This window comes from Sorex araneus, chromosome 8, assembly GCF_027595985.1.
Source record: "Sorex araneus isolate mSorAra2 chromosome 8, mSorAra2.pri, whole genome shotgun sequence".
NCBI classification, from domain to species: Eukaryota; Metazoa; Chordata; class Mammalia; order Eulipotyphla; family Soricidae; genus Sorex; species Sorex araneus.
Window position 1 is genome coordinate 42882154 of NC_073309.1, and position 10810 is coordinate 42892963.

General features: G+C 50.7%; 2 protein-coding genes across 2 annotated transcripts; both read right to left on the bottom strand.

The window, feature by feature from the left end:
* Nucleotides 1-1152: 1152 nt before the first annotated feature.
* Nucleotides 1153-2296, bottom strand: LOC101552752 (interferon lambda-3-like). Its single transcript, XM_055146426.1, has 6 exons — nucleotides 2287-2296; nucleotides 2033-2208; nucleotides 1831-1908; nucleotides 1502-1645; nucleotides 1336-1419; nucleotides 1153-1251 (listed from the first exon to the last, which is right to left on the bottom strand). Exons 1-6 carry the CDS (start codon nucleotides 2294-2296, stop codon nucleotides 1153-1155), a joined length of 591 nt encoding a protein of 196 aa, XP_055002401.1.
* Nucleotides 2297-8787: 6491 nt separating this feature from the next.
* Nucleotides 8788-9931, bottom strand: LOC101553020 (interferon lambda-3). Its single transcript, XM_004617294.2, has 6 exons — nucleotides 9922-9931; nucleotides 9669-9844; nucleotides 9466-9543; nucleotides 9137-9280; nucleotides 8971-9054; nucleotides 8788-8886 (listed from the first exon to the last, which is right to left on the bottom strand). The coding sequence occupies exons 1-6, from the start codon at nucleotides 9929-9931 to the stop codon at nucleotides 8788-8790; spliced, it is 591 nt and encodes a 196-aa protein (XP_004617351.2).
* Between the last annotated feature and the right edge of the window lie 879 nt (nucleotides 9932-10810).

A 10810-nucleotide genomic window follows, 5' to 3' on the forward strand; every position in this document is an offset into this window, starting at 1 on the left:
CCCAAAGTCAGGCCTGTTGAAAAGGAAGCATTTGATAATTTGTTTTCCATTGCTGACAAGAAAGAGATATGAGGTTTTGGATTTCTGTATTTTAGTAACTAAGTCCAGGGAAATTTCTGCCAGAAATTGCATCACTGCAAGCTCGTACCTCCCTTTTGTGGTCGTCATAAGATGGCAGCTGTGGCTCAGTTCACAGTCTAGAGACATTTCTGCAAGAAGCTGCTGGTGCCCAAAGTAGTTTAGCTGGCCTCCGGGGCCATGGTCATGCAGCAGCGGAGAGGCTGCACACGTGCGGCTGCCAGGATTACATCTCGGGGGAGGGCCCAGATATTAAGCCCATTTAAAGACTCAGAGTCACCCACCTTACTGTTGGGGGCCATGGCTGTGCCAGAGATCAAGCCATGGTCTTCCATGTGCAGAACACACGTACCAGCCCTTTGACCATGTCCAGAGCCCCAGGGGGCACTTTTGAGAAAGAGAATCCAAGGCTGGTGAGACAGTGCACCAGCTAGGGATTATATGGATTCCATCTCCGGCACCCAATATGGTCCCCTGAGGACTATGTGAGTAACTCCTATGAGTGCAGAGCCAGGAGTAAACCCTGAGTATCGGTGAGTGTGGTTTAAATAATAAATATTTAATTTATTATTAATTAAATTAATAAATAATAAATAATAAACAAGAAGCAAATCCACAAGGCCGAGAGATGGTACAACGGGTAAAAACTTGAGCTCCGCCAAACAGGGTTGATACCAGGCATCACCAATGGTACCCTAAGCAATGCCAGAGAGAACCATGAGAGAGGGATCAGAGGACATTCTGAACAATAAAAAATTTAAGAAAAAAGGAAGGAATCTACAAACACAGCATATTTTTTGGACACTGTTTATTTGTATGTTTATATAAAAGTAGAAAAAGAACATTTTAATAACATTAAAAGTATAAAATACTTTAATAACATGTTTTATACTTTTGTAACATATTAATATATTCTAATGACTTGCTTTATTATTTATTATTATTAAATATTATTATAGACATGAACCATAAATAGATAAATAAATATAATAAATAATAAATAAATATTAAATAAATCGTGACTTCATAATAGGGTGGACCGTAGAGAGTCATGGAGAGAGGTGGCATGGAGGCTCAGACACACAGTGCTCCTCGGGCCACACATCGCAGGTCCGAGATGACGAGGCGGATGAGGTTGAAGGTGACAGAAGCTTCCAGGCAGCCCTGGGACTCCTGGGGGAGGCAGAGGCGGAGTCAGAGGTGTGTGTCTGGGGTCCCAGCAGTGGCCCCCGGCCCAGGTCCCTCCTGTTCACTCACCTTGTGAGGAGCCTCCTGGAGCCTTTGCAGCCAGCGCTGGAGGCGGCCCCGAGCCCGGGGACTCCCTGTGGGCTGAGGGGGCACCTGGAGATGAGCAGAGAGAGTGAGTGGGGGCCCGCCCAAGGGTAGGGGCAGGGAGGGAGAGCCCAGGGCACCCCAGACTCACACAGGCCTGGACCTTGGAGTGGATGTGGTGCAGTGTGTGGAGAGGCCGGTCCAGGACAGACTCCAGGGAGGGCTCAGTCATGGCCCCCAGCACCTGCAGGGTCAGGGCCAGCTCGGCCTCCAGGGCCACGGGGCGCTCCCACACCTGAGGGGACAGCAGAGAGATGCCTGAGGGGAGGGCAGGGACAGGCACAGGGAGAGGGGACAGCAGGGACAGCAAGGGAGGGGAGAGCTCAGGGGACCACGTGAGCAGGCAGGACAGGCCCTGAGAGATGAGGGGACCCCTGGGGCCAGGAGAGGGCAGGAGGGGGCTTCGGGCCCCCAGCTTACCTGCAGCTGCCTCAGGTCCCGGGTCCCGGGGAACAGGCGGGCGCTGCAGTTCGAGGACTTCTGCAGGACTGTGTCCTCCTGGAGAGACCCGGGTCAGGCCGGCAGGGTCAGGGACACCCCTCGGGGAATGGGGTGCCCAGGGGAGGGGTGCTTCCCTCCACCCAGAGGCGAGCCCTGAGGGGTCTGGGACAGTGACACTCACCAAGGCATCCTTGGCCCTCCGGAAGGCCTGCAGCTCCTGTGGGGACAGAGACTGGAACTGGGCCAGCTGGCAGCCCTTGGGGTCCGTGAGGGTCTTGGGGGGCTGGGGGGCAGCAAGTGTCCCGGTTCCTGTCAGCAGTGCGGTCCCCAGCATCAGCGTCACCAAGGTGCTCACATCTGTAGTGAGGACAGAGGGGACAGGTCAGCGGGGTTTGGGGGGTGCAGAGGGAGGGTCCCGCAGGATGGGGGCCTCACCGGGCTTCATCCTGGACACCCCTTTCTGCATCAGGAGGCTCTTGTGTCGGTGCTCGGGGCTCGCTGGGCTCTGGGCTCTCTTGGCTTCTGCCTGTCACTTCTCTGCTTGGGGCTCCGCGGGGCTCCCTGCTCTCTGCACCTGAGCCTCGTCCCAGAGATTCTGACTTGAGCCTTTTGCTCCCCATGTTTTATCCTGGGTTCTGGGACACTCCAGTGATGAAGGAAAAATGAAAAGCGCCCTGGGACAGGTGAGTTCCTGCAGGAACGCCCAGCTGGGGATTCCTGGGCGGGGCCAGGCAGGAGCAGTTATGGGAAAATGAAACTGACTCAGCTGCAGTGGCAGGGCCACGGGCACCCACAGGACAGGGGCCAGGGGGCTCCGGGTCCCAGGGGTATTTTCCAAACTGGTGGAGCAGCAGAAATACTCTGCTCCAGTTCCGAAAAAAAAAATAAACAAAGACAGACAAACAAAACAACCATGCAGGCCTGCACTTACAAACGAGGCTGCAGGAGAAACACTAGAGCAGGGTGTGTGGGGGTGGGGGGAGGTTCTATTGAGGGGACACTTACTCCGTCACAGCTGGCCTGGCTCAGTCCCACAGCCACTGTGGTCCCTGTAGCCCTACCAGATGTCTTAGCACAAAGGCAGGAGTAAACCCTGAGAAAAGCCGGGTGTGCCCACAAACCCCCCCCACACACAAAAAAATAAAAGAACTAAGAAGACACCTGGAGAAAAGGAGCTGAAAATGTCACAGTACAGAGGGCCTGGGCACCTGGGGTTCCAGCAAGGATGGGATAGCATGGCCCGCGTCAGAGAACCACAAAGAGGTTTGAGGGAGGAACTCCGAGGTTAAGCCCCATCCTGTGGGAGACTCCAGACGGCGGGGGTGGGGGGGCATGTCAGAGGGTTCACTCTTGGGGGATAGGTCAGCGGCCAACAGGAGGCCAATACCCCAAACCTCCCCTGTCAGATTAGGAACAGCAAAAGGAACTTTTATTATTTGAAATCTGGAAGCTGGGGGCAGAGCGCCCCGAGCTCCCTCCGCCCCGGGAACGAGGTGGAGCACGGCCGGTGTCTTAGACAAAAGCCCAGACTCAGACCCTCCCCCCTTCCTGTGGGTTCCAGAGGGTCATGCTCTGAGCATCCAGGCCCAGGGAGATGAGGGTGGCCTTGGACAAAGGTCCCGCCACCTCCCCTACAGGCACAGGCAGACTGATGAGGTGGACAGAGGATCAGAACACCGGACAAGATTGAAAACTGGGGAGTGGACAGCCAGAGAGAGAGCACAGCTGGTAGGGTGCTGGCCTTCTCTCACTGACCCAGATCCATGTACGGAACCCCATAGGGTCCCTGAGTGCTCCGTGTTGAGCACAGAGCCAGGAGTAAGCCCTGAGCACTGCTGACTATAGCCAGAAAAATAAGCAACACGCCCTCCAAAATATATCTGGCCAACATGACCAAGAGGATAGAGCAGGGGTGAAGGCATGTGCCTAGCAGGCGCCAGCCCTGGCTCCATCACCAGCACCACATGGTCCCCTTTACTGCCGACATGAAACAGTTGTGGCCTTGAAGCCTCAAGCAACTCTGGGGTGGCAGGAGAACCCTCAGCGCCCAGGGCCCAACCAGCCTCACATCCTCAGGCCCTGGAACACAGCTGCAGACCTGGGAGACTGAATTTCACTGGGAACTGCCTCGCACTCCTGAGCACTGCTTTGGGATCCCTGGAAATGCCAGAGAGAGATTACAGAGGGCAGCACTTTGCCCTTGCATGGGGCAGACCACGGTTCCAGCCCCAGCACCTCATAATTTCCAGGGCTCTGACCGGGGTGATTCTTCACCACAGACACAAGATTAAGCCCTGAGCACCACTCTGTGTTGCCCCTTTTTTTGGGGGAGAGAGGGACACCTCTCCCCCAAATACAAATAAACAAATAAAACATGCGGAGGAAGAAGAGTGAATGTCTCTCCTGACAGTTTGTAGATATAAATGAGGTTTATGGAAAAACCATTGGGAGATTCTTCTGGATTGCATAGGAAGAATGCTCTGGATTATTGGGGTGGGGAAATGAAAAAAGAAGACATCTTGATGAAAATTTCTCAACAAAATACAAGCAAATAGAATCTAAATATCATACACCGTGACCAAAAAGGCTTCATCCCAGCATGCAAGGGTGGTATAATGTATTCAAGTCAATCATTAATGCACCAAAACAATGCAAGAAAAATCAAAATATTGACCATAGGAGAAAATAAGGAGAAGCATTTGACAAGACCCAGCACCCTTCATGATAAAATCTCTCAGTAAAATGGGAATGGAGGAACATCTCTCTTTCTCTCAATATCTCCTCTCTCTCTCTCTCTCTCTTTCTCTCTGTCTTTGGTTTTTGGGTCACACCCAGCTGTGCTCTGAGCTGACACCTGGCCCTGTGTCAGCAGTCACTCCTGGAAGTGCCCAGGGGACCATAATAGATTATGCGGATAACCCAGGTCAGCCACATGCAAGGCAAGCAGCCTGCCCACCAGACTAGCTCCCCAGCCATGAAGGAACTTTTCTCAACCAAGTTGAAGCCACTCGCCACAAGCCCACAGCGACTACTGGACTCACTAGTAAAACCCTAAAAGCCTTTCCTCTGAGAGCAGGCACAGAAGGGCTGCCCTTCCCCACCACTCTCACCCTACTCCACTCCCACCAGTGGAGTATTGGAAATCCTCGCCATGGCAAAAAGGACAAGCTCATGGTGTCCAGGTAGGAAACAAAGTCAGGCTCTCTCTATGTATGGATGACAGAACACTACACTTAAATCAGCCCTACAGACTCTCAAAAGCTCCTAGAAGCAATATACTTATATAGTAAAGTGACAGGCTACAAATTAACACACAAAAGTGCATGGCTCTTCTCTATGTGAAGAACGAAATAGAAGACAGAGAGACAAAAACAAAGTACAAATGACCTAAAGACACATGAAACAATGCTCTACATCGCTAATCATCAAGGAGATGCAAATCAAAACAACAATGAGATATCATCTCACACCTCAGAGACTGGCAAATATTCAAAAGAACAAAACCACCAATGTTGGCATGGATGTGGAGAGAAAGGGATGCTCCTTCACCGTTGGTTATAATGCCAACTGGTCCATATTTTTGGAAAACAATATGGGCATCCCTTCCAAAACTAGAAATTTAGGGGCTGGAGCGGTAGCACAGCGGGTAGGGCGTTTGCCTTGCACGCAGCCGACCCGGGTTCAATTCCCAGCATCCCATATGGTCTCCTGAGCACCACCAGGGGTAATTCCTGGGTGCAGAGCCAGGAGTAACCCCTGAGCATTGTTGGGTGTGACCCAAAAAGCAAAAACAAAAACTAGAAATTTAGCTTCCATATGATCACTCGATACCACTCTGGGAATATATCCCAAGGGTGCAAAACAGCACAGTAGAAATGACATCTGCACCTGTATGTTCATTGCAGCACTGTTCACAATAGCCAGAATCTGGATAAAACCCGAGTCCCCGAGAATAGATGACTGGTTAAAGAAACTTTGGTACATCTACACAATGGAATATTATGCAGCTGTTAGGAAAGATGAAGATATGAAATACGCTTATAAGTGAATGGTCATGGAGAGTATGCTAAGTAAGTGAGTCAGAAAGAGAGGGACAGACATAGAATAACTGCACTCATTTGTGGGCTATAAAATAACATAATATGAGACTGACACCCACAGATAGTAGATACAAAGGCTAGGAAGATTGCTCCAGAGTTGGAAGTCTGCCTCATGAGGTGAGGGAGAAGGCAGCTGGAATAGAAAAGGGATCACTAAGTCAATGATGGATGGAAGAATCGTTCAGGATGGGAGATGTGAGCAGAAAGTAGATAAAGGCCCAAACCTAATAGCCTCCCAGTATCTATATTATGAACCATAATGCCCAAAATTAGAGAGAGAATATGGGGGAAATTGTCTGCCATCAAGGCAAGAGGAGTGTTGGAAAGGGGGGGTATACTGGGAGACATTGATTGTGGAGAATGTGCACTGGTGGAGGGATGGGTGTTCGATCATTGTATGACTGAAATCCAATCATGAGTGACTCTGTAAATATCTACCTCATAAATAGTCAATAAAATTTTTAAATAAATTAAAATAAAATAGAGAGAAATTTAAAAAAATATTCCATTCACAGTTGTATTTCAGAAAATTAATTATCTTGTGCTGTAGAGATCAGGCTGCCTGCCTTACATGCAGTCCACAGGGGTTCCAGTCAAGCAGGACCGATGTGGTCCTGTGAGCACCAAACACAGTGATCCCTGACTCACAGCCAGGAGTAAGGTCTGAGTAAATTTGGGGCTGGAAGTGGCACAAAATTAAAAGAAACCTCAAGTACCTCCGAATCAGCTTAACAGAACAGGTGACAGACCTGTGCAATGAAAACTACAAAGCACGAATAAAAGAAATAAAGAGGACATGAGGAAAATGGAAATATACTCCCTGCTCCTGGATCAGGAGATTTAATATGTTCAAAATGGCAATATACCCCAACACATTAAACAAATTTAATGCAGTCTCTAAAAAACAGCTGAACAGTTCATTTCTTTATTTCCTTTAGTTTCTGGTCCACTGGGAGTGCGCTTACTCTATGTTACAAAAAAAAAAATAGAACAGCAAACAAACACAAAATGATTGCAGAAGCCTTTCTTTTTATTATTGATTTATTTTTGTTTGTTTATGTTTAGTTTTGGAGTCACAATTGCAAAGTCCAAGGGTTCTCCTGGTCCATTTGACCACTGGTTTTTCTTCCTTGTGAAAATTTCTTTTCATTTCTTCACCCCAATTTTGGATGAGGTTGGATGATTTTGTCTCAGAACATTTCAACTGTGCTATATATATGTTAGATATTAATCCTTTATCAGATGAGTGGTGGGCAAACATTTTCTCCCAGTCTCTGGAGTGTCTTTTTATCTGCCACTTTACTTAAGCACATAATTTATTTATTTATTTATTTATTTAAATGAATTATTTATTTTTAATTAGTGAATCAACGTGAGGGTACAGTTACAGATTTATACATTTTTGTGCTCATGTTTCCCCCATACAAAGTTCAAGAACCCATCCCTTCACCAGTGCCCATTCTCTACCACCAGTAAACACAGCATCTCTCCCACCCTCCCCAGTCCCGTCTCCCCCCACCCCACACTGCCACTATGGCAGGGTATTCCCTTTTGATCTCTCTCTGATTAGGTGTTGTGGTTTGCAATAAAGGTGTTGAGTGGCCATTGTGTTCAGTCTCTAGTCTATATTCGGCACGCATCACCCTTCCCCCGCATGACCTCCGACCACATTTTACTTGGTGTTCCCTTCTCTGAGTTGCCCAGAATGAGAGACCAGCCTCCAAGCCATGGAGACAACCTCCTGGTACATATTTCTACTAATCTTGGGTGTTAGTCTTATAGTCTATTATTCTATGCTCCACAGATGAGTGCAATCTTTCTATGTCTGTCTCTCTCTTTCTGACTCATTTCACTTAGCATGATACTTTCCATGCTGATCCACTTATATGCAAACGTCATGACCTCATTTTTTTTTAACAGCTGCGTAGTATTCAATTGTATAGATGTACCAGAGTTTCTTGAACCAGTCATCTGTTCTAGGGCACTCGGGTTTTTTCCAGATTCTGGCTATTGTAAACAATGCTGCGATGAACATATAAGACTTAAGCACATAATTTAAAAGTTGATCACGATGATTTGTTACAGACTTTCAGTATTTGTACCGGTGTCCAAGTTTCCTGTAAGGTGCATATTTTTGTTCAATGGAGTCAGTTTACTTATCTTTGTTTTTGGTTCATGGGCCTCAATTGCTTCCTTAAAGATGCCTCTAACCCATTGTCCTGGAGAGATCTGCCTCTGTTTGCCAATGTACCTCATGGATTCAGGTCTGACATTGAACCTTTGACCATTTTGCTTACTCTTTTTTGTGTGGTGTCAGAAAGGGGACCAGGCCATGGGGTCTCCCTCCCTGCCTACAGCACGCTGAGGGTTATAGCTGGAAGGAAATGAGTCAGAGGCTGGAGAGTGCAGGGGTGAAGCACAACAGGCAGCCGACCCCAAAGCCATCCCAGGCACGACTAAGGTCGCCCTGCAGCACCAGGAGTGACCCTGAGTTGGGGATCAGGGGAAGCCTTGAGCACCCACAGCTCAAACACTGAAAAGGAGGAAAGGAATCCACATACACTCAGGAACATGCTTTACACACTGTTTATTCTTGTCTTTTTACAAAAGTAGAAAAATAACATTTTGACAACATTACTCACATTTCACAGTAAGAGTTGAGTAACAAGTAAACAGTAAAGGATTCTGGGTTTTGAGGAGATGCTCCATAAATAAATAAATAAACAAATAAATACATAATGACAATAATAATAGATAAATACTAGATAAATAATGTCTAAGAAATAAATAGGGCAGCTGATGGCAATCAGGAGTCATGGGAGACTGGCGTGGAGGCTCAGACACACAGTGCTCCTCGGGCCACACATCGCAGGTCCGAGATGACGAGGCGGATGAGGTTGAAGGTGACAGAAGCTTCCAGGCAGCCCTGGGACTCCTAGGGGAGGCAGAGGCGGAGTCAGAGGTGTGTGTCTGGGGTCCCAGCAGTGGCCCCCGGCCCAGGTCCCTCCTGTTCACTCACCTTGTGAGGAGCCTCCTGGAGCCTTTGCAGCCAGCGCTGGAGGCGGCCCCGAGCCCGGGGACTCCCTGTGGGCTGAGGGGGCACCTGGAGATGAGCAGAGAGAGTGAGTGGGGGCCCGCCCAAGGGTAGGGGCAGGGAGGGAGAGTCCAGGGCACCCCAGACTCACACAGGCCTGGACCTTGGAGTGGATGTGGTGCAGTGTGTGGAGAGGCCGGTCCAGGACAGACTCCAGGGAGGGCTCAGTCACGGCCCCCAGCACCTGCAGGGTCAGGGCCAGCTCGGCCTCCAGGGCCACGGGGCGCTCCCACACCTGAGGGGACAGCAGAGAGATGCCTGAGGGGAGGGCAGGGACAGGCACAGGGAGAGGGGACAGCAGGGACAGCAAGGGAGGGGACAGCTCAGGGGACCACGTGAGCAGGCAGGACAGGCCCTGAGAGATGAGGGGACCCCTGGGGCCAGGAGAGGGCAGGAGGGGGCTTCGGGCCCCCAGCTCACCTGCAGCTGCCTCAGGTCCCGGGTCCCGGGGAACAGGCGGGCGCTGCAGTTCGAGGACTTCTGCAGGACTGTGTCCTCCTGGAGAGAGCCGGATCAGGCCGGCAGGGTCAGGGACACCCCTCGGGGAACGGGGTGCCCAGGGGAGGGGTGCTTCCCTGCACCCAGAGGCAGGCCCGTGAGGGGTCTGGGACAGTGACACTCACCAAGGCATCCTTGGCCCTCCTGAAGGCCTGCAGCTCCTGTGGGGACAGAGACTGGAACTGGGCCAGCTGGCAGCCCTTGGGGTCTGTGAGGGTCTTGGGGGGATGAGGGGCAGCAAGTGTCCCGGTTCCTGTCAGCAGCGCGGTCCCCAGCATCAGCATCACCAAGGTGCTCACATCTGTAGTGAGGACAGAGGGGACAGGTCAGCGGGGTTTGGTGGTGCAGAGGGAGGGTCCCGCAGGATGGGGGCCTCACCGGGCTTCATCCTGGACACCCCTTTCTGCATCAGGAGGCTCTTGTGTCGGTGCTCGGGGCTCGCTGGGCTCTGAGCTCTCTTGGCTTCTGCCTGTCACTTCTCTGCTTGGGGCTCCTCGGGGCTCCCTTTTCTCTGCTCCTGAGCCTCGTCCGAGAGCTTCTGGCCTGAGCTTTCTGCTCCCCATGTTTTAACCTGGACTTGGGGACACTCCTAGTGATGAAGGAAAAATGAAAAGCGCCCTGGGCAGGTGAGTCCCTGCAGGACTGTCCAGCTGGGGATTCCTGGGCGGGGCCAGGCAGGAGCAGCGGAAGGGAAAGTGAAAGCACCTTAGCTGCAGTGAGAGGAGACCGGGGTGCCCTCAGGACTGGGGGCCAGGGTGTCTGGGGTCCTTAGGCAATTCCCACACTGGGGGGGCTACAGAAAAAAAAAAAAGCCACACTCGGGTCTGAGCTCATAAATGAGACAATTTGAGTAATAGTACAAAGGGATGAGGTCAAAGGGGGGGACGCTTACACCATCACAGCTGGCCTAAGGTCGGTCACAACAGTCACAAAGGTCCCTGGGGCCCCAACAGAAACAGAGATAGGAGGAAACCTACCTCTGAATACAACTAGAAAAAAAAATAGAGAAAACGACCAAATACCCCCTAAGAAGAAATTTGGCTGCACATGAATAAATGATAGAGTAGGGGTGCCTGGTCCCAGAAACGTGATTCCAGGGCTGGGTGTTGTGGAGGCTGGGGGGTGATTAGCACCGTTTAAGACGCGGCTGCTCGGAGGCGACTTGGCCAGAGCTGCACACCCACCGCCAGGCCTAGCCAAATTTGGTTCCCCACGTGGATTGGTGAGACCCGTCACCTTTAGACCCACTTATGCTAAACGCCCAGAG

Coding starts and splice junctions, on each gene's coding strand:
- LOC101552752 (XM_055146426.1), bottom strand. Junction 1,909..2,032: donor GGAGGGCCAAGGATGCCTTG/GTGAGTGTCACT, acceptor GGGTCTCTCCAG/GAGGACACAGTCCTGCAGAA. Junction 1,252..1,335: donor TCCAGGAGGCTCCTCACAAG/GTGAGTGAACAG, acceptor TGCCTCCCCCAG/GAGTCCCAGGGCTGCCTGGA.
- LOC101553020 (XM_004617294.2), bottom strand. Junction 9,544..9,668: donor GGAGGGCCAAGGATGCCTTG/GTGAGTGTCACT, acceptor GGCTCTCTCCAG/GAGGACACAGTCCTGCAGAA. Junction 9,055..9,136: donor ACTCCAAGGTCCAGGCCTGT/GTGAGTCTGGGG, acceptor GCTCATCTCCAG/GTGCCCCCTCAGCCCACAGG.